The sequence below is a fragment of the Rana temporaria genome, chromosome 4, assembly GCF_905171775.1.
Source record: "Rana temporaria chromosome 4, aRanTem1.1, whole genome shotgun sequence".
Classification (NCBI taxonomy): Eukaryota; Metazoa; Chordata; class Amphibia; order Anura; family Ranidae; genus Rana; species Rana temporaria.
This window is the reverse complement of record NC_053492.1, coordinates 438317908-438344574: the sequence shown is the minus strand read 5'-3', so window position 1 is coordinate 438344574 and position 26667 is coordinate 438317908. Positions and strand designations below refer to the sequence as shown.

General features: G+C 43.2%; 1 protein-coding gene across 3 annotated transcripts in view; it reads left to right on the top strand.

Annotated features, from left to right (window-relative positions):
- Window positions 1–19065, top strand: part of RCOR3 (REST corepressor 3) — a 70370-nt gene extending 51305 nt beyond the window's left edge. For all 3 annotated transcript variants that reach the window (XM_040351492.1, XM_040351494.1, XM_040351493.1), the window contains 2 exons: window positions 13339–13580; window positions 17471–19065. In XM_040351492.1, the coding sequence (XP_040207426.1) occupies window positions 13339–13580; window positions 17471–17815 (587 nt within the window). In that variant the 3' untranslated portion in view covers window positions 17816–19065. The remainder of the gene's footprint in view (window positions 1–13338; window positions 13581–17470) is intronic.
- Window positions 19066–26667: the final 7602 nt, after the last annotated feature.

Below are 26667 nucleotides of genomic sequence, written 5' to 3'. Positions count from 1 at the left end.
GTGGGGGACACAGCAAACACATGGAAGAAGGTGCTCTGCTCAGATGAGACCAACATTGAATTTTTTGGCCTGAAAGAAAAACGCTAGGTGTGGCAGAAAACTAACACTGTGCACATCACTACTTTTAGTATGTGACCCTGATATAGGATGCCTGGCTGACTTACTTCTGAGGAAGCAGTCTGCTTCTCTTCTGAAGACCAATGTGTCTCACACGGTGTGCATTGTGGAGAAGTATGGATGGGTTTTGAATTTACAAAAGTCAGCCTTAGCCCCAGCTCAGAGGTTGGAATATTTAGACCTGACACTGGATACCGTCCATGTGAGCGTGATCTTTCTGGACAAATGTCTTCCTCTATTGGCTCAGGTGGAATGTCTTAGTGGCATGGAACAGGAAGACACAGTCGTTAGATGTCGTTAAACCCCAGCACAAGACTGTCTCTGGAATGGTGGCTCTCTTGGTTGCTGGAGATGGGAAAATCATTCCTCCCTTTATCCTGGAGGTTCCCGATGGTGGAAGCCAGCTTGATGGGTTGGGGTGAAATTTTGGACAATTTTCTTGTTCCGGAGAATTCGATCATTGAAGCATCCTTGCACTGAGAGCTATTCATCTTTCCCTACTGCATTGGTCAGCATAGCTGAAAGACCCAATCGGACAATGCCACAAATGGTGCCGTACATAAATAATCAAGTAGGCAGGCTGCTCAGGAGGAAATAAATCTCATCCTTCTTGGGCAGAATTCTGCGTTCCTGCACTGTCTGCCTTCCCCATTTCAGTCATGGAAAATTGGCAGGCAGATTTTCTCAGCCCTCAACAACTGTCTCCGGGGAAGGGATCCTTCCTCAAGCAGTGGATGTACTGGTGACATCTCGGGACCAGTTCTCTCTAATTTTAAGCCTTTCTGCCATTACAGCTTCTACTTTGTTTGGATTTTAGTGTAATGAATTCTGGAAATTCTGATCACTGTGGCCTTGGTCAGGAGAACTTAGTACTTCAAAATTGTGAATATGTTGGCAGAAGACCCCTGTATCCTTCCAGATTGACCCAAGATTCTGTCACAAGGTCTAATCTTCCATCTTTCATTACAGTCACTAGCTAGAACATCATGGCTAAGGAGACTGATTCAGTCATTCCTACCCTACTAAAGGCTTGGAAGGTGACTTCAAGGAAGATTCACCACAACTTGGAAATCTTATTTTGTTTGGTGTGATGCTGGGGGATTTCATCCTTGCAAGTATGCCGTGGGTCGCATCCTGGCTTATCTCCAATCTGGAGTACACCTGAGACTGGCCTTGACTGCGTTCAAGGGTGAGATTTCTGCCTTGGTGGTCCTTTTTTCAGAGACCAAAATTGCATTACATTCCTTGGTGCATGGCTTTTTGCAAGTCGACACGTGTATTATTCCACCTCTCCGGACTCCCTGGGACCTCAATTTTCTCAATTACAGAAATCTCTGTTTTAACCTAATGAGGGATATTCTTTAGTCTTCTTTGTGTTATTTTTCTGGTTGCCATTTCTTTAACTTGCAGAGTTTTGGAATTGGCTCTTCTTACCTTTTTAAAGAACTGTTCCTGGTGCCTCTACAGTGACAAGGTGCCTCAGCCAGTATTTTTTATCTAGGGCGCTTTCTTCATTCCATCTCAACCAGGACATTGCGTTGCCATTTTTCTGTCCTATGGCGCAGATACTGGGTGACGAGGCTCTTCACATTTTGGATGTGGTTTGTGCTATCAGCTTTTACTCAAAGTTGACTGATATTTGTCAGTGAGATTCTCTTTGTGCTCCCTGAAGGCCCAAGGAAGGGTGACACAGCTACCAAATCTACCATTCCTTAGTGGATGCAATGGCTTATTTCTCAGGCTTATATGCTAATTGGCAAAGTTCCACTGTTTTCTGTGACAACTCGTTGTACCAGGAGTGTGAGTGCTTCCTGGGCTATTCAACATCAGTTTTCATCAGCTAAAGTTTGTAAAGCTGCTTCTTGGTCTTTGGATCATACTTTTACAAAGTTTCACCAAGTGGATGTTAGAGACACTGGGGACCCTACCTCTGCGTATTATACATGTTTAAACTTGTTCTGGTTTAGTTGTTTGGAGCCAGTTGTCTTGTTGTTGTGTTGCCCTTCCCTCACATTCAATGGAAGGAATAGAGGACAGATCCCTGTTGCTTCACATCCACGGAGTCCTATGGTGGTATGAGGCCCCGTACACACGACAGAGGAACTCGACGTGCTTGGCACGTCGAGTTCCTCGTCGAGTTTTGGGATGAAGCCGCCGAGGAGCTCGGCGGGCCGCCTTCTCCCATAGAACAACGAGAAAATAGAGAACATGTTCTCTATTTTCTCGTCGAGCTCCTCGGCGGCTCCATCGATCCAAAACTGTACAGACGACAGAGTTTCTCGGCAGAATCCGGGTTTTGACCGAGTTTCTCGGTGAATTCTGCCGAGAAACTCTGTCGTGTGTACGGGGCCTGAGAGACACAACCTCAGCCTGGTCTCCTGCCAGGCCACGCCCCCAATGTGTTTCACTCCGCCCTCCCCCTCAGAGCTTAGTCATGAGGATTCATATTGACTAAGCTCTGGGGATGGAGCGAAACGCATTGGGTGCGTGGCCTGCGGGGGCCCAGGCTGAGGTTGTCTCTCTCACCACCATAGGACTCTGTGGATGTGTGGCACTAGGGATCTTTCCTCTCTTCCTTCCACTGACTACAGGAGCTGGGACGAACTCCATCCCTTGCTGGCACTCCTGCAGTGGTTGCAACATCACCCACACTACTCCCCATAGTGATCGAGCTTGAGCAGCACACTAAACCGTGGGCCTCACATTCAGTGCTTTGGGACTTCCCAATTGTCATTGAAATTAAGATACTGCAAGTCCTGTGTTGTCTGATAAAAAAAATGTAATATTTGGTTTACCTTTTAAAAATGCCTTTTTTGAAGTACATCACAGGATCCCTCTTCCGTTGTGATTCATAGCATGCTACAAAAACTGATGCCTTGCCTAATGGGGAGGGGTTATGCTTAGGAGAGGATTTCCTGTCTTTTGTGGCACCTGAAGTTGGCAGCACAGCCCTGTGTGTGTGTATATAAAGAGGCTCTGTGTCCCATGATGTACTCTGAGGCCCCGTACACACGACCGAGTTTCTCGGCAGAATTCAGCCAGAAACTCGGTCGGAGCTGGATTCTGCCGAGAAACTCGGTCGTGTGTACACTTTTCAGCGAGGAACTCGTCGGGCCGAAAAGAGAACATGTTCTCTATTTCCTCGTTGTTCAATGAGGAAAGTCGGCCCGCCGAGCTCCTCGGCGGCTTCCACACTGAACTCGCCGAATAACTCGATGTGTTTGGCACGTCGAGTTCCTCGGTCGTGTGTACGGGGCCTGAGAAAAGGATTTTACAGGAAAACCAAAAATCCCATTTTATTGTTCACCCAGTCCTGAAAAGAACACCTTTTTAATGATATATTCATCATTACTGTGTTGAATTTTATGTGTTGTGTGGTTTTTTTTTTATATCTCACTAGAGCTCAATTCAAAAGCAGAATTAAAGTCTGCCATCTGATGCAAGAAAAGCCTCAGAACCATTACTTTATCTGGTGTAGGCTATACAGCCACGCTGTCATTGAAGCCACCATCATTTTCAGTCTCTGCAATTTATTTTCCCATCCCTTCTCCTGTCTTCCATAAATGCCATCAGACAAATGCCACTGCTCCTCCACAGCTCCTGCCCATTGAAATCAATGGGCAACACTGCCAAAGCGCTTCGGCAGCAGCGATACACAGGCGCATTTAATCCTTTATTTGGCCGCTAGCGAGAGTTAAATGCGCCCCGCTAGCGGCTAAATATGAAGGTTCGGTTCAAATAATGGTAAAGCGCCGCTAAAACTAGCAGCGTTTTACCATCAACGCCCCAGTATGAAAGGGGTCTAATGCCCCGTACACACGGTCGGAATTTACGACAAGAAAAGTCCAATGTGAGCTTTTGATAGGAAATTCCGACCGTGTGTATGCTCCATCTGACTTTTCCTGTTGGAATTTCCGCCAACAAAAATTTGAGAGCTGGTTCTCAAGTTTTCCGATGGAAAAAGATTCCAATCGGAAATTCCGATCGTCTCTACCAATTTTGACGTGCAAAATTCAGACGCATGCTCGAACGCATTGAACTTAATTTTCTCGGCCCGTCGTAGTGTTGTACGTTACTGCATTCTTGATGGTCGAAAGTTCAGAGAACTTTTGTGTGACCGTGTATATGCAGGCCAAGCTTCAGCGGAATTCCGTTGGAAAATCCGATCGTGTGTACGTGGCATTAGGGATGTTGCTGGCAAACATACCATAAGTTTCTCACAAACAGAAATGCTTTGGAGAATGGTGATAACAAGTATGTATATTCTGTTTGTTAATGAGATGGTTACAGTGGTGACTTTACTGCCCATTAATTATGTACTGTTATCATGTTTTTGTTTTGTTTTAGAAGAGGACAGAATTAAAGGAGCTAACTTGTATATTTTCACCACAAGATCTCTATGCTGCAGCTCCTTATTTGCTCCAACACTGGTCTCTGGTGGAGATACTGGGAAGTGAAGTCTGTGGCCCAGATTCACGTACAGCGGCGTATCTTTGTGCGGGCGTAACGTATCCTATTTACGTTACGCCTCCGCAACTTTTACAGGCAAGTGCCGTATTCTCAAAAGAAAGTTGCGGCGGCGTAGCGTAAATAGGCCGGCGTAAGCCCGCCTAATTCAAATGTGGTAGATGTGGGTGTGTGTTATGTAAATTTTAGGTGACCCCACGTAAATTACGCTTTTTGCGAACGGCGCATGCGCCATCTGTAAAAGTATCCCAGTGTGCATGCTCCGAATTAACCCGCAAGAAGCCAATGCTTTCGACGTGAACGTAAATGACGCCCAGCCCTATTCGCGAACGACTTACGCAAACGACGTAAAAAAAAAAAAAATCAACGCGGGAACGACATCCATGCTTAACATTGGTACGCCGCATGTACGCCTCATATAGCAGGGGTAACTTTACGCCGGGAAAAGCCTAACGTAAACGGCATATCTGTACTGCGTTGGCCGGGCGTACGTTCGTGAATTTGCGTATCTAGCTGATTTACATATTTCTAGGCGTAAATCAGCGTACACGCCCCTAGCGGCCAGCGTAAATATGCAGTTAAGATCCGACAGCGTAAGAGACTTATGCTGGTCGGATCTAACACAAATCTATGCGTAACTGATTCTAAGAATCAGGCGCATAGATACGACGGCGTATCTGGAGATACGCCGTCGTATCTCCTTTGAGAATCTGGGCCTGTATCTCTTGCTGGACATTGTTCACAGTGGGTCAGCCTGACATATAGAGTAAATAATATAATCCTTTCAGAAGACCCAAACCAGTAGATAGCACACCTATCCTTTCACTCTTGACTGCAGTGTGAAAGGAGCAGAAGATGAGATTTGCTGCTGTAATTATGATCTTGGCTAAGGTTCTAAATTATCGCCGAGCCCCCGCACATAATAGATTTGTTCTGTGAGTCATCAGTGCTGCTGCTAGCTCTGTATTTATCAGATCTCTCAAAGCTCTGTGTGCAGGTAATTCGTTTTTCAGTACCCAGATCTACATTACATGATAGATTATCAATTTTTTTAGGGGTGATCTGTTCAGTGTTGTCTGTAGCATACTTTATTTTTCTAAAATCATAAAATATAGCAGATCTGAAATCTTAATGGGGTTGTAAAAGTACAATTTTTTTTCCCTAAAAAGCTTCCTTTACCTTAGTGCAGTCCTCCTTCACTTACCTCATCCTTCCATTTTGCTATTAAATGTCTTTATTTCTTCTGAGAAATCCTCACTTCCTGTTCTTCTGTCTGTAACTCCACACAGTAATGCAAGGCTTTCTCCCTGGTGTGGAGTGTCGTGCTCGCCCCCTCCCTTGGACTACGGGAGAGTCAGGACGCCCACTAACAGCTCCTTTCTCAATCTGCAACTTGGAGAGCGTCCTGGCTCTCCTGTAATCCAAGGGAGGGGGCGAGCACGATACTCCACACCAGGAAGAAAGCCTTGCATTACTGTGTGGAGTTACAGACAGAAGAACAGGAAGTGAGGATTTCTCAGAAGAAATAAGGACATTTAAAAGCAAAATGGAAGGATGAGGTAAGTGAAGGAGGACTGCACTAAGGTAAAGGAAGCTATTTAGGAAAAAAAATTGTACCTTTACAACCCCTTTAAATATTTTAAAGGAGACCCCTGAATTACTCTGCCTTCCCTTATTACGGTACTTAAAATCATAAAAGGTGAAAACATGACTTTGGCTGCAAAAACATCTGCTCCATTATTTTGCAGCAGGTGCATTGTCAATAGTCACTTTATCTTTGCTAAAGGGGAGGAGGAGCAGAGTTTAGGCAGACATGGAGATCAATCCACAACAGGTAACCCCACACTCGCTGTTACTGGATGTTCATCAAGGAATTCATCTGCGCTGTTTAGAACAGCACTAGTTGTTCACACTTTATGGACACTTGTTTATTCAATATCTATGTTTAGCGCCTCAACATTTCTTATTGTTTCACTTTTATCACAGAGCACATCTCTACCCCGCCCCTGCTCTCTTATCATTGGCTCACTGTCTGTGATTGACAGCAGCAGCAGCAAGAGCCAATTGCTCCCGCTGCTGTGTGAGCCAATGAGGAGAGTGCCACCCAAGAAAACAGCTGCTCTTGTGCACATCACTTGATTGAGATTGGGCTCAGGTAAGTATTAGGGGGGGGGGGGTTATAGCTGCAACCAGAAGGTTAAAAAAAACCTTGAACATTTAGAACCACTTTAACCCCCCTGGCGGTATTCCCGAGTCTGACTCGGGGTTACATTTTTGTGCTGCGATCGGTAACCCCGAGTCAGACTCGGGCTCGCCTCACAGCATCCACAGGCAGTGTTTACTTACCTTGTCCCTGGATCCTACGACGCACGGGGGCGGAGAACGGCGCCAAATTCAAAAAAGTAAACAAACACATTACATACAGTATACTGTAATCTTATAGATTACAGTACTGTATGTAAAAAATACACACCCCCCCTGTCCCTAGTGGTCTGCCCAGTGTCCTGCATGTTCTTTTATATAATAAAAACTGTTCTTTCTGCCTGCAAACTGTAGATTGTCCAAAAGTGTCCCTTTATGTAAAAAATGGTTTTAGAGCAGCTAGAAAACAGCGATAATAAATTATAATCACTTTTTCAATTGAGCGATAGCGATTTGTGGGGAAATTCGTCATAAAAAAATAAAAGTAATGACAGCGACAATTCTGCAACTGAGCAAATTTCAGTGATTTTGATTTGATTACATTATTGAATATTTTTTATTATAATTATATTATTATTTGTTATAATTATTTATTATATTATAATTTATTATTTTGTTTTTAAAAAAAATGTCATACCCGGGATGTCTACTAGACTCTTGTTTGGTCAGATTTAAGTGAGTTATTCCTAAGAATTACAGGCCTACAGTATAAAACGCCAAATTTCCTTGCAAATAATGGTACCGCTTTCAGCACTTAAAATCTGAAATAATCATACCGCCAGGGAGGTTAAGGTAGACAGAGTTGAGGAGATAGACGTGCCTTCAGCAAAGGAAACGTGTTCCTTTCTTTTCCAGCCTGTTTGAATAAAACAATATACACTGCTTAATAACTTTCTGTCCTCTCAAGTACCAACCATGCTGTGAATTTGATAAGAATGTGTTTTGCAGTCTTTATACCTGCAGAGAACAATTTTGCAGAGTTTAGTAGCTGATTAAAATTTGTGATGATTTAGGTTCTGACGGTATTGGACAGCAGGGTCGTCTCCTGTTTTTTTTTACTTCTAAAGTGTAGTTTTTTTTAACAGATATTAAAATCTAATTGTAATGACTGGTTCTAAAAACGTTTAAAAAGACACTAAAGTCTTGTTTTTTTTATTTATTTTTTAAATAACAAACATGTTAAACTTATCTGCTACATGCAGTGGTTTTGCACAGAGCAGATCCTCTTCTTGGGTCCCTTGCCGTCCGCTCTGGGCCCCTCCCTTCTGCTGACTTCCCCCCACAGCAAGCAGTTTGCTATGGGGGCACCCGAGCCAAGCCGCTGCTCTGTGTGTCCATTCAGACACGGAGCCGTGGCTTGGCCCCGCCACCTCGCTCTCCTCATTGGATCACTGACTTTGACAGCAGCGGAAGCCAATGGTGCCCTCTGTGTGTCTCAGCCAATTTAGGAGGGAGAGTCCCGGACAGCCGAGTCTCTTGGGCAACATCGCTAATGCATCCTATGCATTAAGGTGAAAAAACATCTTACGATCACTGGCCCTCTGTTTTACTTACCTGAGCCCTGGAAAGTCCCACGTCATGAACTCGCTCTTCCTTTGCTCAGTCTTCTCGGCTCTTCGTTGGATAGATTAATAGCAGCGCAGCCATTGGCTCGCGCTGTTGTCAATCCACTCCAATGACGCGTGGGCGGGGCCAAGTCTTGTAGTCGGCGGCTATGGATGCCGAATACAGGACTCGGGAGCACGCCCGCAAGGTATCCCCCTTGGGAGAGTGCTTCCCGGAGGGGTTTTCAGAAGCGGGGAGGAGCCGAGACAGCTGCCGAGGGACCCCAGAAGACGAGGATCGGGGCCACTCTGTGCAAAACAAACTGCACAGTGGAGGTAAGTATGACATGTTTGTTATTTAGAATTTTTTTTTTTATTCGAAGCTTTAGTATTAGTTATTCGCAAACCAAGCAAGTTTGCGAATAAGGGGCCTCCAGCCTAAATTTCTTTCTGCCTCCTGAAGTCATCTGCAACCACAGAGCACCCTGTCTTCAGTATGTATGAAAGAAGAATTCTTTAAAATCCTTTGAGGTGTGTCTGTTTTCTATGTGTGTTCACAGGTGGAAGTGAGCGGCAGAGCTCATGCATCTAAAGCGATGTCAGGGTTGCCTTCGTCTATATATCACCAGAAAACCTATTTTGCCTGTCTCTTCTTTCCACTCTTTAACACATTTCCTTATGCAAATGCTTTTACACATTTAAAACTTGTTCTGTACATAAATATTAATTTGGGCTGTTGTAATTTTAATCAATTGGCACAAGCAAGCATGAGCAACTTTGTTTTATATACTCTAGTGTCCCAAAGCTCTCGGGAGAGAATTAGAAAATTCAGCTTTCAAAGCCAGGCTATTCTTGTTATTTTTACCTCTTATAGCAGCCATTGTTTTCCTGGTAATAGTATTGAGTCTAAAGTCTTCTGTTTTGCTAATTGTTCATCTAACTATATTTGGTAAGTCATAAAATAAATTTGTAACAAACAATAGTCCGGTAGGACAGGCAGTTGATGGTGGCTGCAGATGATACCTTTGTTGATCCTCAAATCTCAGAGCTAAGTCAGCCCCTGACCATTTAACAGTTCGACACAAAGACCCTCTATGGACAACTGAGGCTCTGACATTGGATTGCTAAATATCAGAAAGTGAGCTTAGTTTGGGCAATGGCTGAGGCCTGTTTATGGCATAGGCCCAGAACTGGTTAGTTCCCAGGGTGCTACCGTGTTTCCCCGAAAATAAGCCCGGGTCTTATATTAATTTTGGCAATAAAAGACACAGTAGGGCTTATTTTCGGGGTAGGTCTTACCATGTAATGTGCTCCCCCTTCTCCCCCCCTCTCCCCCCTGCCTGACTGGAATCCGCAGTGTGAACTGAGTTAAAATGCTTGTAAAATCCTATAATCCACTCTATTACAGTATTATATATAATGTACAATGTGTGGTTTCTGTAATATAATTGTGCCAAATACCTTCAGTATATCGCCGCTCTGCGCTTCTGTGACCTGCCGGAGATCTCTTCCCGGCATTTATATTACAGAAACACACACATTGTACATTATATAATACTGTAATAGAGTGGATTATAGGATTTTACAAGCATTTTAAACTAGGGCTTATTTTCGGGGTAGGGCTTATATTTCAGCCCTCCTGGAAAATAATGCTAGGTCTTATTTTTGGGGAAACACGGTAGAAGCTGCATTGAGGATTTTGAAACTTTGGAAGCATTGTTTATCTTAACATTTGTATGACATGATTGGTTCCCTTTGAGCACCTGCTTGTGCTTTTGTTAGTTAAATGCTTTTTGAAAAAAAATGAATAAATGCACGTATGTTTGCAGGAAAACAATGTGCATTTTTTATTTTTTCAGAGGAGTTTGCAGAACATTGCATCCGTGATCAGTAGATTGTAGATGCAATGTTAGGCTCCTGCAGACACTGCCTCCGGGGTTCTTGACCATACCTACATATAGGCTGTCTGTTTATAAGCTGGAGGAAGTGTCAATGAACTACGAAGACACTCATCCAGCTCCCTTGCAGTGGCAGACGGGACTTGTAGTTCCTCATTCACAGATACCTGTAAATTAATGATGCAGCTTTGCGAGCAGAGCTCTGCACAGCCATGACGATCTTGAAATGAGACAATGGGTGCGTGATGAAGAATCCCCCCCCCACCCTGCTGTCTGGGGGAGAATCAGGCAGTACGGGGGCAGGAACTAGAGCATGTTACATGCATTTTAAGGTAAATCAATGCAAGCTTAGTTTTCCTGTGCACAACTATTTATTTAGTGACTTTGAAATGTAAAAGGTTGCTTTCCCTCGCACAGCAGCAACAACTTTTAATTTAAAAGAAAAACCTGTCTTGGGAGACATCTGTGGGCTGCCATTTCTGAAAATTGCTTGTGCCTGGGTTTTTAAAATGATATAAAACACACACGGTTTAATTTACACTGTCCTTTCTATTTCTGTATGTGGATGATGGCACTGTAATTATTTTATTTTTTTAAAAATCTAAGTATCTTTTTCCTAATTGATATACAGCTGTCAGATGACCCAGATCTTTCCCAGCCTGTCTGCAGGGAAACATGGGCAGGAGGAGCTGTTATTCCTCTGCTGCTGGTCACGTGTACAACATAAAAAAAGAAAGAACAGCCTTTTGGAATACAGAGTAAAAATACATAATTAATATCATTAAACTGTCATACAAATATATATTTGAAATCATTTTTTTATTATTTTGTGAAAATAATACAGTGTGGGTGGATTTCTGCCAGTCACAAGTTGTATCACACCACTCCAGCCTGTCTCTTAGAATAACAGGGAGGTGAAGTCTCCAATTATCTACATGTAATATTTTGCTCCTATTGTGTTTAACTGGTTAGTTGGCATGCAGGAGGGGGAAAGAAGTGGACTGTCATTTACCACTGTGTAAACACCCACATGTGTGACCTTATAGTCACATGGGCTGCTCAGATGTGATAGGGAGGAAATTCTCAGCGTAGAAACTCACTGAAAACTGAGCACGTGCAGAGTTGCCACCACAGCTGTAAAATCCCTAGCTGAATTGGGGACATTAACAGAAGGTGGATATAGAGAACAGCAGGATCAACCAGGTTTTTTGCAAATACAGAAAACGAATCTCATAGTGACTGAGTGAATATGAACAGCATGTAATATACTATTTATTGATAGTTTTTTATGATGTGGGTTTAGTGACACTTTAAGAGAGAAGTCGACAATGACAGCCTACCATATTTCTCTTATATCTCATGTTGTAAAGCACTGCGCAAACTGTAGGCGCTATATAAATCCTGTATAATAATAATAATATCACAAGTCCAGTATGTTCGCCATATCCTGGAACGGGCAAATCTAATAGTATATAGTTTGGCAGTGCAGACTGTGGTTTTTCAATAATGTAACAACAAATTATTAATAGAAACGCAACAACTAAGAAGTTACGATATCTTGCAAATCCCTCTGTTTGATGTGACTTCGAGTGGCTTGTTTTTTCTATTCACAATTTTCCTTTTACATGTTGCTGATATTACAGGTTTTCTTTAAGTCCACATGGCCATTTGCTGGCTGTACATTTTTTTTTCATTTAGGCTGGGTCCACACATGCTGCAGCTACAATTTACAGCAGGGGGTCCGGTGCGTGTCTGTTCACCGTTTCAGGTGCGAATCAGGTCTGAATTTTTGGCTGAATTTTCACCTGAAATGGACCAGAAGACGCACAGCACCCTTCTGCAATCTGGACCTCGGCTGCCTCGGAGGTGTGTGAACTGGCTCCATTGAGACGCTCCTGTCATGCAAATTGGATGCGGTGTGAACCCAGCCTTAACAAAGCCCAGCCACAATAAAGTCACATAGTACAGAGAACATTGCATGTAGACTACTCATGTAGTCTAATTTTATGCAGCTGAGAATGAGTTTATTGGGAGCTACATTCTAATTGTTTTTTTAGTAATTACTGCCCATCATCCTTGTTTGCACTATGTTGTTAAAAAGTTGGGCCACCCAAAAGCAATATTTCAGTTATGGTTGAATGCCTGTGGTCTAAGTCACCCGTTTTCTTATATTTTTTGAGGCCTCCAAAACCAGCTGTTCCAACTCTGCCCATCTCTGACGGTGAGAGCCCCCTTGCAGCAGCCTCTGCCGTTGGGTGAGCTAAGAACCTCTGTTTTCAAGTGATAGGAGGTCCAACCTACTATCATCTACCCAAAACTGAAGTAATGGTTTTGAGTTGACCAGTCCTTTAACACGGTTCTGTCGCTGTGTTAAAAAAGAAAGAGCAAAGCACCACCTGCCATAAAACACTTAATACTCACCTGTCTTGTAAGCCATTCCTCTTATCTTTACTGTAAGAGATATGGCCACCTGAAATAACTTCACTAACAACACTATCAGGAGTATCGGATGTCCCCAAGAACACCACTGTAGTTCCTTCCACCTACCCTTATGTCACATCTGTGTCCTGTAATGGCGTAGGAGTCAGCGGAAAGGAACCACAGTGGGAGACCAGGTGTCCATCACAGTGGGGTTGATTTACTAAAACTGGAGAGTACAAAATCTGGTGCAGATGCGCATGGAAGCCAATCGGCTTCTAACTTCAGCTTGTTTAATTCAGCTTTGACAAAAATCCTGGAAACTGATTGGTTTCTATGCAGAGCTGCACCAGATTTTGCACTGTGTTGGATGTGAAGAGGCTATTGTTCTGCAAGAGCGAAGATCTGAGGAAAGGGCGATAGAACAGGTAGGTATAAAGCTGCTTCTATGGCATGTGGCCTATATTTTTTAAAACACAGTCGCTTTAAATAATGGCCTGAAATGTACTTGCCTGTGTATCTTTATTTTGTAAGGGCAACAAGTGTCATAACAAGAACAAATAAGAACGATCACTATCATGTTGCCACAAGATGTGTAGAAACCAAAATTTCAAACCGTGCACGATTTGTTGACATACAAAGCACTAGAATGAGCCTGCCATCTTTGGTGAATGTTGTACTTTGCCTTCCAGGTGTCCGCAAATATGGTAAAGATTTTCAAGCTATTGCAGATGTAATTGGCAACAAGACAGTGGGTCAAGTGAAGAACTTCTTTGTAAACTACAGGCGTCGGTTTAACTTAGAGGAGGTATTGCAGGAATGGGAAGCAGAACAAGGAACCCAGGCCTCTAATGGTGATGCCTCTGCTTTAGGGGATGACACAAAAAACACTTCTCATGTACCATCAGGAAAGAGCACTGATGAAGAGGATGAGGTGTGTTTGTGTACCCGCAGCTCAGACATGTCATTTTTTTTCTTTTTTCTTTTTTTGTAGTTATTAATGATTAATAGGTAGTATTCGGCAGTGTAAAATGCTAATCTGTAAATGTCTACACTTGAATATTATGTTAATGTATGCTTTTTATATAAATATATGAATAGTATGATATTTGTTCAAAAGTTACTTTTATTAGATTATACTATACTTTGATATGTAATGCAAACATGTCATTTTTAGTTTATAAACTTGATTTTCCTTCCCACACATAGGGGGACTCTGAGAAGATGAAGCTGAGGCATAGGCCAAATTTTTTACGTTTTGGAGCACTAAGATGCTGAAAGACTTCTTATACTATATATCAGGGGTCTCCAAACTGCGGCCCAATGGCCAGATGTGGCCCGTTGCTAGCCTTAATCCGGCCCTTGGGACACAATTCCTTCCACTGATATGAGGCACTATTCCTCCCACTGACACCAACGATGGGACACTATATCTTCCACGGATACCAATGATGGGATACTATTCCTCCTAGTAATAAGGGGAATACTCCTCCTCCTATTGACCACCAACCCTGAGGCCATATTTATTCTCACTGATGCTGGGCCCGTGACATTTTCTGCCCCTGCAGGCCACAATCCGGCCCTCCTAAAGTATGAAGGACAATAAAGTGGCCCTTTGTTTGAAAAGTTTGAAGACCCCTGCTATATATATTCATAGTCCTCTAAGGAGGTGACAGTACCATTGGCATATGCTTTCAGGGCCAACTATTTTTCTTCCATTACTCTTACCTTTTATTAGAGTGTGAAAAAAGGGAAAGTAAATATCAAGCAAGCAAAGTAGTATACAACTCTGGGACTTTTTAAAAGTGCCCATGAACAAATTATATATTTTTTTTTACAGTGAATAAAAACATAAAATTTGTATTGAATTATAAATGTTAAAATCAATCCAATAAAAGCTTAATTTCAAATTACCTGGTTTCATTGTCATCATTTTATAGAGGTAAGAAGTTGGTTGATTCCAACATACAATGGCCTCTTCAGGGGATAGCGCTAATAAACTTGTAACTGTATAAAAAGCAAATCAACAGGTAAATAAATCACAAAAAGTATTTATATTATACCTGCAATGAAAGCCATATATACTTATGACTAAAATTGTGGTTACAAGATAATATTCAATATGGACTCCCAGATTGATGTACAAGCGAGGAGATATCTGATGACTGCAGGAGGTACCAAGCTACAATTTTACCATTTATTTACCTGTTGATTTGCTTTTAACACAGTTACAGGTTTATTAGCCGTGTTCCCTAAAGAAGGCCTTGTAGGGTGAAACATGTTGGGATCAACTATCTCCTTACCACTATAAAATGATGACAATGAAACCATATGATTTGCAATTAAAGCTTTTATTGGCTTGATTTTAACATGTATAATTCAATAAACATTTTATATTTCTAAATATCAAATTAATACTTTTTGTACAGCATTCTTATGCCCCCAATTCTCATTTTCAGCCTTGTGCACCCCTAGGTCATGAGGGGGGGAGGCAAGCTGCACCGCCTAGGGATGCCGTCTTGCCACAGACTGACAATGAGACTCTGCAGCATGTCATGCTCAGCTTTCTGTTGTCCTATCCTGGGAATGCGCATGTGATACTGACAGCGCTAAGACCAGATTAGGAGCTTATGAGTAGCGTTGTTACTTCAAAACAGGAAGCAGGAAAAAGGGCAAAGTACTAGCAGGATGAACAGGTATTTGTTGGCAATTTTAAAACTTATACAGCCAAAAGCTTATACTACTACTATGTTCAAAAGGATACTAATAAGGAATCCCTCCAATGGGGATACTGTGAACTGTGAATACCTTGTAGAAGTGGTGACAATTCTGCATTCTGTCTAAAGCTAGTAAAAAAAGTTTTGGCCAGAATCAAGAAGAACATCCGGACTGCTGCACTCCCAAAAGATCCACTTTATTGTACATTAGACAATAAATTCAAGGCAGGACAAGACACAGGGGCTTGACCCTTAAACAGTAGTGGCATAAGCAGCCCCGCTTTACCAACCAGCGTTCGGTTGGAGGAAAACCACCTGACTTTCAGAAGACAGATCAAAACTCTGCTCTTCTGATGTCATGAGACACGAAACATCAAGCGCCCAGAAGCGATTCAGTTCGCATGCGCCGCGCTATATAAGTTTTTCATTCATTCACATTGGAATCTGGTTCACATGCAGGTTCATTTTGCTTAGTTGTTGCTGGGTTGGAATTACATACCTAGCCTTCAAACCCATTTCATGCATCAAATTTGGATGGCAGTAGGTTAAGGGGAACCTCACCCAAAAGAAGAAGTTCTGCTTGTTTGCATATACATCCCTGGTTTTGTCAGATACCCACTCCCACTTCTGGTCAGATGTGCCACGGCGATCTGTGCTGGATCTACAGCCCCCTCCTTTCCCTGCAGTAAGACTATAGGACCATTCACAAGGTGCAGTAGGAAACGTGCTATATAGCTGCAAGGCTTCGCTTCTTGTTTCTCTTACTTATGATGCCGGCGCCTACACCCGAATCCGATTGAAGAATCGGCTTGGGTGAGGACATTGCTGGATCCCTGGACAGGCAAATGTCCTTAATACTACAGTATTTATAGCGTCTGACTTTTATTTTTTGGGGGGAGCCTGGAGCATCTCTTTAGATTTCTCTAGCTCCAAACGCCTCTAGATGTCCCACCATAGCCAAGGAAAGTATAGGGTACAGCTTTGCATTTTTATAAAATGTGCACAATAAGTTTTTTTTTTTTTTACCTTCTTATGCCGCGTACACACCATCACTTTATGTGATGAAAAAAAAAAACATTTTTAAAAACGTCAATTTAAATGACCGTGTGGGGGGGAAAACGTAGTTTTATGTCTTGTGAAAAACGACAAAAAAAAATTGAAGCATGCTTCAATTTTTTGTGTCGTTTTTCAAAATGTCGTTTTTTGTTTCACAAAAATTGACCGTGTGTAGCAAAAAACTACGTTTAAAACGACGTTTTTAAACCCGTGCATGCCCAGAAGCTAGTTATGAAGCGAGCTTCAATGGAAAAAAGTGGTGAACGTAACCTCGCTTTGCTAGAGCATTGTGAAAAAACGATGGTGTGTAGGCAACGTCGTTTTTGAAAATTGAAGTTTCAAACTTCACAGAAAATGTCGTTTTTTTCCATCACATAAAGTGATGGTGTGTATGCGGCATTATGCCGCGTACACACCATCACTTTATGTGATGAAAAAAAATGACGTTTTTAAAAACGTCACTTTAATTGACTGTGTGTGGGGGAAAACGTCGTTTTATGTCTTGTAAAAAACGACCAAAAAAAATTGAAGCATGCTTCAATTTTATGTGTCGTTTTTCAAAAGTGCACTTTTTACTTCACAGAAATTGACCGTGTGTAGCAAAAAACGTCGTTTTTTAAGACGTTTTTTCATCCACGCATGCCCAGAAGCTACTTATGAAGCGAGCTTCAATGGTAAAACGTGGTGGAACGTAACCTCACTTTGCAAGAACATTGTGAGAAAAACGATGGTGTGTAGGCAACTTCGTCTTTGAAAATTGAAGTTTCAAAAACTTCATTTTTTACTTCACAGAAAGTGTCGTTTTTTTTCATCACATAAAGTGATGGTGTGTATGCGGCATTAGAAGGTGGGGATTTGAAGGCAGATCTAGGAGATGATGGTTTTCAGTTTCTCAGTGTTATACCATATAAAGGCAAGGTCTGTTGCTTTGCATCATCTTCTCTGCGTCCCCCTAGGTGTTTTGCGAAATGGATTTTACGGTGAGTACAGAATACCTTTATGAAAGGATTTAACTTATAAATTGATTTTTTTCCTTTTTGTTTGGTCTTAGGTACAGAACAGCCAGACAGTTCCTCCAACCAGCCAGTCACCTCCAGAACAGTCCTCTCCCCCAGCACCAGCAGCTTCTGCGTCAGCCTTGAACCAGCCTCCACCTCTTCTTCGGCCCTCACTACCAGCTGCCCCAGCCCTACATCGACAACCTCCACCTTTGCAGCAGCAGGCTCGCTTTGTCCAGCCAAGGCCCACCCTCAACCAGCCGCCTCCTCCTCTAATCCGGCCTGCTAGCTCCTTGCCCCCTCGTCTTAACCCAAGGCCAGTCATGACCACAAGCTCTGGTCCACAGCCTCCTTCTCTTATCGGGATTCAAACCGAACCACAGCAGACAATGCATTGATTTTATGCAGATAGGTTCTCAGCTTAAAAAGGTGAACTTTTTAATAAGCTATTTTTGAGAGAGAAGAGTCAGTTTTGGAGCACCTGTCCAAATTTTGACAAATCCTCCTACCACTTCTAACAAAGATCATGACGTTTCAGATGTTAAGGATTTTTGTACCATACACTAAACTGATACAGAATGTAATGTAGCCTTTTTTATATACATAGAGTCAGATGTAAATCTCTTGTACACCAAAGTGTGTGTTTTTTTTCCTTCCTAGATTCATCTGTTACTTGTTATTATGTGTTATATATTCATGCACTTTTTTGACTGACCATATTATGCAATAATTCCCAAATGAACTTGTGAATGGTTAAGTGATGTGCAATGTGAAGATTTATAAAACATATCTGATTGTGCTAACCAGTGTTAAAGTGAACCATGCACAAAGAGAACAGATGACCGTGTTGTCGCTAACCCAACATCAAAGTGAACCTATCACCTACAGATATTAGAGGTATCCTCCAAGTCACAGCTGAAGAGATGTCTTAGCTGCCCATGGGATTCTGTATTTCATCCAACTAGAACTGTAGTCCACCAAGTCATAATACTTATTTAGATGGCCTTGTTTCCTGTAATATGGTGTACTGACAGCACCAGTTCCTAAGAACTGCGAAAGTGCAGGCCAAGTTTTGTCACATTGGCTATTGGAGTCTGCACTGTACCTTGCAGTGGTGAAGACTGCATATAATCATGTAACATGGAGTTACAGTAGTGTGCAGAAACACATGTAAAAAGCATCTGGCTAGGATGAATTACTTAAATCTCAGATTAAAGGAAAACTGAGGACTTTTACAAGTTAAGAATTGTATAAGTAGAAATATATTATGGATTACATTAAAGTTGAACTATGGGCAAAACTTTTTTTCTCATTTTGGATAGAGCCAGGTAGGGTTATAACGCGTCCAGATTTTTAAAAAATTTTTTGCCATCCTGGTCCTATTAGGGAGATTTTCCTTCACTTTCTGTCCCATCGCCAAATAGGAAGTGAGAGGAAATCCCGACAAATGAATGAAATTACTAGGGGACCCCCAGGTCACCAAAACTAGTGTCTCTATTGAAAGATTTCCCCTTTATTACTTTTCTGGGGATTTTTGTTTTACTTTCACCTTCAATGATAATGGAAAACAGGACAAAAAGAGAGGATGAATCTCCCTAATGGAAGCACAGGCTGCAATAAAAACAGACAGGGGTTCTAATCCCTCTCCACTCTATCCCAAAAAAAAAAAAGTTAAAAGTTTTGCCTTTAGTTAAAGCTTAACAGTTCACTAATTATTTTACTTATTGTATTGGATTGCTTTTCAGCCAGTCTCCATGGAGCATGGTCTCTATTCACTAGGAGAGCCAAAGGCACAAGAAAAGTAATGTTGCTTGTTTTTAATAAATTAAAATGCTGAATATTGTGCCCCCCCCCCCCCAGCTTTGTCTATTATGCAAATGTAAAAATTACACTTCAAAAATCAGAAGACAACAAATGCTGCCCTTAAAAACGAATTTCTGTTATTAGAGTGAATTGAATTTACTTTAAAGTTGCTAAGCCACTGACAGAGATATGTTCTTATAGCGTGTAGTGCACAACCAAAGTTGGAACTTAACGTGGAGCTCCAGCCTAAAAAATTAAAACATCAACAGCTACAAATACTGTACTGTAGATGCTGACTTGTAATATAAGGGCACTTACGTGTCCAAGAATCCAGTGCTGTCCTCACTCGAGTCAATTATTCAATTAGCTTGGAGTCCAGCCATTGGCATCTTAACTAAGGGAGACCGGCAGTGAAGCCTTGCGGCCTTCCCACTCAGGCATGCACGTTGTCAATGGTCCTGCAGTCTTCTGGGACCTGTGATGTATCCCAGCAGGCTGTGGGGGAAGGAGGGGAGGTGAAGTTCCGCTCAAATCACCGCGGCGATCCAACCAGAAGTGTGTAGTGGGTACTTGTGAAAACCAGGTGCCCGCTTCCCCGCCCACCACACTCCAAAAGCTGCAGACTTTTAAAGAGGGGGGGATGCAAACAAATGGAACTTCCCCTTTTGGGTAAAGTTCTGCTTTAAGTTGTGATTGGACTTGCCTGCTTCCACCCCCTGCCCTCCATGCTACTAGTCCACACATGTCAAACGCAAGGCCCAAGAGCCGAATTTGGCCCACCAGGCCTTGTCATGTGGCTCTCACACTCTGTTCTGCAGCCAGAACATGGCAGAACTCCATTGTGGTGCCCATTATGCAAAGCGCACAAAACTAAACTCTGCACTCTGTACACAACACACCCCAAAACTCTGCACTCTGTACATAATGCACCCCTGAACTCTGTATGTAGAGCACCCCACATACAACCAGCCCTTTGAGGGTAACCATACTGCTGATACAGCTTGCGGTGAAATTGAATTTGACACCCCTGTACTAGTCATTAACTAAGATTGGCAGCCAATAGTGTGTGAGGTGGGGAGGAACTTAGTATGGGCACAGTGTCTGTTCCTAAAAATGTAATTTGCACATTAGAGCACACAGGCTGTGAACATCATGTTGGCACCTTCATGTGTCTGATCCATACGTCTGCCAGCAGTTTAGTCATTTTAAAGTGAACACGGTTTCATGTTTAGCTGTAGGTTTAGGTGCTATGGGCAACACATCTATTTTCCTTTCCTCTACTGTAATAGTACGCTCTCCTATTCATGCAGGACTTTATACCAGCCAATAGACAATCATCACTCTTAAAAGATGATTGGTTATTTCTAATTGGCTGCTATTAGTTGCTGTATGTTGTTGTTTTTTTGCTTTGCTTTATTATGAGGCTGAAGGCGCCCCACTTCATCCCATCAAATGGCCAATTTGCGCTCTCATAAACTGGTTGGTGTCTGTTGTTCATGGGTCCACTTAATTAAGTTTTGTTATTCTTTATTTGTTCTACTTAATATGTTATTTTTAACATAGCAGTGACGTGTAGTTATCTTATCATGTTTGTGTCCTTGTCAATTTGTGTCATCAGTATTTCACTCTTATCAATAGCTTAAAACTGAAAAAAATGTATATAATTAGTATTATATTTATTATTTCCCTTCCTTCACACATTGTTGAGATTATTCTGTGAGACAACTGTGGTTGCTTCTCGCAACAGCTGACAAATGAATGCCGTGATCGCAGAGTGGAAGGTTCCATCACTTTTTCTACACTGAAAATTCTGTTCTAGATTCGCCACTATGATTTTGATTTTTCATCTATCGCTTGGAAGCACTTCTGATTGCCATCTAGTTGGGATCATTGTATTTGTCCATGTGTTTTTCTATAATTCTTTTGTTTTTTGGCCTGTTTGTATTTTTCATTTACAGTTTTCTGCGTGATATCAGTGCTAGTGATGGTATGACCGTTCTGTCGGTATTGGGTATCTGCAGCAACGTGCAACCAATAACTGTTAAATGTAGGGTACAAAAATGTGTAGAATTGTATTTGATCTGACGGGATTATTGTGTTGTTTTTGGCAGCAGTGTAATTGCAGAAGAATGTCATACCTTATGATCTTAAATGTTCCCATCCCCCTGTGCCTAAGATTGACCTGTTTGGTCCAGTAGCGCGGCCCTTAGCAGTTATGCCACCACAGCTCCATGGTGCCTGCACCCAGAAAGGTCAGTGAGGACTTATTTTAAATCTTATTAATGGCTTGTGAAAGTGATGTGAATATTTGAATAGCAACAGTTCCACTTCAAGGCAACTTTTACTTTATCAAACATTCTGAAATATGCTGATCCTAAGTGAATACTTACCTCTCCACTGTCCAGGCTGCTGTTAAGAATTTTTTTTTTAAGTATCTTCTGAAACTGACACTTCCAGGAGTGTCAACCTGCTGTGTCCCCCGCAGCTCTCGGTGGTTCCCCCACCAACCTAGTGTCAATCTGCTGTGTCCTCCACAGGGCCCAACGGTTCCTCCAACTAATCTAGCGTGTTCTGTAGGGGTCACCTGGGGGGGGGGGTACACAGCGAATCGCAAGTTCGGAGGAGGATTTAACCCCCTTGGCGGTAAACCCGAACGTGACTCGGGGTTGGTTTTTCATGTTAAGATCGGTATCCCCGGTTCACGCTCGGGGTGGACGTGCAGAGTGTGCAGGGGCGCGGCTTACCTTCTCGCTGGATCCACAGGCAAGTTACTTACCTTGTCCATGGATCCAGCGATGCCACCCCGCTGTGTGAGCGAGTGGGACCTCCTCGCTCGATTCACAGTGCCGCCGATCTCCGTTCCCTGCGACGTTACGACGCACGGGAGCTTAGAACGGCGCCAAATTCAAAAAAGTAAACAAACACATTACATACAGTATACTGTAATCTTATAGGTTACAGTACTGTATGTAAAAAATACACACCCCCTTTGTCCCTAGTGGTCTGCCCAGTGCCCTACATGTACTTTTATATAATAAAAAATGTTCTTTCTGCCTAAAAACTGTAGATTGTCCAAAAGTGTCCCTTTATGTCAAAAATGGTTTTAGATCAGCTAGAAAACAGCGATAATTATAATCACTTGCAGAATTGAGCGATAGCGATTTGTGGGGAAATTCGTCATAAAAAATAAAAATAATGACAGCGACAATTCTGCAACTGAGCAAATTTCAGTGATTTTGAGTTGATTACATTATTGAATCATTTTTATTATAATTATATTATTATTTGTTATAATTATTTATTATATTATAATTTATAATTTTGTTTTAAAAAAAAAATCATACCCGGGATGCCTACTAGACTCTTGCTTGGTCAGATTTAAGTGAGTTATTTCTAAAAATTACAGGCCTACAGTATAAAACTCCAAATTTCCTTGCAAAATAATTGTACCGCTTTTGGTACGTAATTCCAGACAGAATCATACCGCCAGGGAGGTTAACCACAAGGGAGATAAATTCAGCAGCAGGAGACGTATACATATTAGTACGTTTGCTTATTCCAGAAGTTTTGGTAAAGTGACAATCGCTTACAATATTCAGTTTAAGGTTTTTTTTTTATATAATTTAATGGGGTTAGTTTATGGGATGTTAAATTAGTTAATGCCAAACCTTTTTTTTACTCAGAACAAACATTTCAATTTTATTTTGCCAAAAAAATGGGTGTGAAGCCTAAAAAAAACCTTTAAGTTAAATTGGCCTTACGGTTCACAGTGGAGTTGCGATAAATGGTGTTTTTGGTAAAGTGCACATCAACTGTCATTTGTAGGATATACCCATGGCCTAGGTAGAAGAAATGATCATGCTAGACTTGTCATGCTATTGTTTATTTATTTGCTGTATCTGTCTTGGTGTAATTATGATGAAAACTGTTTTGTGTCTTATGTACGTGACCGTCCAGTATAAACTGATAAAATTGTCAGCGGTGTTTCTGGTTTACTCAAAGCTATGTGTAAAATTGATGACTTCTGTCTCCCTTTCTGAAAAGGGATTCTGTTTTTTTAAAATAAATTATTTATTGTTTGTTAAATTCTCTGAATCACATTCTCCATAAACTTGTCTTTTTATTTATTTTTGTTAGTAAAGTGTCTGGGGGGTGTCAGTCCAGCTGCCCCGCCTCTCCTGGCCCTGGGACAGCGCTGCCAGCATAGTCTAAAGTTGATAAAAAAAAAAATCGCCTGGCAGCCCCTTCTACTACACTGCTCCTCCTGTGTCAGTGTCATAAAACAAAGCTTGCGGGGAGCTGCGGTGGCTCAACGCGATTGGCACTGCGCTGACAAGCCATTCACCTCTGCAGCTAGAGGTTCGGATCCCGGTCTCAGCTACATGTGAATTGAGTTTGGTCGTCTCAGCCCGGCTCCCGGTGGGTGTGCTATGCGAGGTAAGCTTGCGCTTAGTACGCCCACCCCCCTCCCGCAAAAAACACCACACTTACACGCACTCGAAATTGGGTTAACATGCACGCACTTTGACCACGCGGTCTCTAAAACGAGAGGCGAAGGACTAGCGGGGCTGGTTTAGAGGGCTAGATCCTCTCACTCCCTTATAGGGAGTCCCTCTGCCCCGTTGGGCTTCAAAGCGGAGCAGGTAGGGCGGGCTGTGTGGGAGGACCCCCTCACACACCCACCATTGCCACCCGGGGCATGGAGAAAGGTTGCAGATTGCATCTGGGGGAGGCCTGCCTACTCCCAAATCCTGCAGTCCGGCTCCTCTCTCGAGTACACGCACAAAATACACAAAAAAAAACAAACAAAGCTTGTAAATATGTCAATAGCACTGTTTTTTCTGGCTGCTCTCCTCCTCCTAGATTTAGATTGGAGGAGGAGAGTGGTCACATGACCATCTATGTAACGTCAGAGAGCAGTCATGTGACCAGGTCAGTGGAAAAAACTGAGCTATTGAGGTATATGGAAGCTTTATTTTACAATATGAGTGACACAGGAGGAGCAGTGTGGAAGGGGCTGGCAGTGATTTTTTTCTTAACTGTAGAGAATGCTGAAGCAGTGTGGAAGGGGCTGGCAGCACTGTCCCAGGAGACTGGGGGTCTCCTGGGAGTGCATGGGGAGGGGGCCTGTGTACTGGGGAGGGGGCTGTGAAAAAAAAGTTTCCTCTTAAAATTGGGGTGCGTGGTATACGCCTGTGCGTGTTATACACCGATATATATGGTAATTAAATAGATGTGAATATTTAGTGGATGGCATTTCGTTTTCAATAGGAAAAATATATTTCTTAACCTTTTCCATCCTTTATTAAAGGTGATCTCCTCTAGCTTCTTTGTAGCTGCATCCTGTCTATATACATGTGCTTCAATGGCAGCTGTATATCAGTTCTGATGGTGGGCTATGGTGAACATGCAAGCATAGTAAGTGCTGACAGAGCTACAGTATGTATAGTCTGCACTGGAAGCACATGTGATAGGGTGACAACAAAAGAAACACAGTTGGAAGACCAGGACAGAACATTGTCACCTATAACAAAAAGTACCTAAACATGGACAATCATGTCAGGATCACCAAGTATTACTTTAAAATGATACTAAACACACGGTTTAAAAGAGAAGTTTCAGTTTTTTTTTTATCAAAAGCACACTTGCCTAGGTGGATGCAGCATTGGTCCGATGCTGCATCTGATCCACGCCGGCTGTAATGCCCCGTACAGACGAGCGGACAGTCCGATGAAAACGGTCCGCCGGACCGTTTTCATCGGACATGTCCGTTCGGAGATTTCTGTCTGATGGTTGTACACACCATCAAACAGAAATCCGCGCAGACACGATACGCGGTGACGTGGCCACGACGATGACGCGCCGACGTGCGCGGCCCTGGAAGGTCAATGCTTCCACGCATGCGTCGAATCACTTTGACGCATGCGAGGGCTTTCGGCCGAGCGGACATGTCCAGTGAGTCTGTACAGACGACCGACCATGTCCGACGGACAGGCTTCCAGCGGACATGTTTCTTAGCATGCTAAGAAACATCTGTCCGCTGGAAACCTGTCCGATCCGCCGTAAAATTGTCCGGTCGGCCGTACACACGACCGAACATGTCTGCTGAAACTGGGACAGGTGGTGGTGGTGGGGGGACAGTGGGACAGGTAGTGGTGGTGGGGGGGCAGGTGGTGGTGGTGGGGGCCAGGTGGTTGTGGTGGTGGGGGGGCAGTGTGACAGGTGGTGGTGGGGAGGGCCAGTGTGACAGGTGGTGGGGAGGGCCAGTGTGACAGGTGGTGGGTAGAGAAACCAGCGGTCCTGGCTGTGCCCTAGCCTAGGCTGTGCAGTCTCCTTCTGGGTGGTGAGTCCCCTGGGTAACCCCCCCTGATCGGTGCAGCAAGGAGGGTGGACTTCTTGAGTGTTTTTCACTTAGTCCCTGAGGGCTGTCAGTGGGTGAATATGGAGTCAGTATCTAGCCTTTCTTCCCCTTAATTGCCAGAGGCAGCAAATGGTGCCCCTGCACCTGCGGTTCCCATGGATACGCTGTCGGCAGTCCTGGAATCATTTGTTGCCAGGGTGTAAGGGGGGTAAAAAGCGCACCCCTCCCCCGCCATCTTCTGGGGAATGCTCTGACTCGGATTCTGGCCTGGTTGCGGCTCAGAACCCTGGTTCTGGTTTGTCAGAGGATGCAGACCAGGACCTCCCTAGTGAGGAGGATCCCTAGTCCGGGTCAGTGCAAGACAGGGCACTTGTGGGTGCACTTATTGATGCTCTGAGGGACTCTCTCAAGCTGGAGGATGCAGCTGGGTCTTCCACAGAGGGGTCTGTTTCCTTTGGGTCACACAAATCTAACTGCTCTGTGAAAGTTTTTCCTTATGTTACTTTTTTTGATAAGTTCATAGATAAGGAATGGGAACAGCCACAGAAGTCCTTGGTAGTCCTTCAGCGCATGGCGGTCCGTTATCCTTGTGAGGAGAGCCTTTTGAAAAAATGGGCCTCTCCTCCGGTCGTGGACCCCCGGTCTCTCGGCTAAAAAAGTTAACCACTCTCCCGGTAGAGGGGACCCCTGCCTTTAAGGACCCTACTGATAGGAGGTCCAAAGCTGTGACTTGTTCCATGTTCACCATGCTATTTTGGCTGCTACTGTTTCAGACGCTTACTGAATGGGCAAAGATTTTGCGCTAGACAGTGGAGGAGCATCGGCTCCCCCCTGAGTGTGTGAGGCTGGCCGACCAGTTGGTACATGGCCTTGTGTATGTCTGTGATGCCACTCTGGATGCAGCTCCCTTAATCTCGAGCATCTGTATCGGCGGTGGTATTACGCCGCCTGATTTGGCTGAAATGCTGGTCCCCTGACCAAGCATCCAAAAAAGCTCTAACAGATTTGCCCTTCAAAGGTGGGAGGCTTTTTGGTACCTCGCTGGGCAACATTATTAAGGATGTCATTGGAGGCAAGAGCACTCTT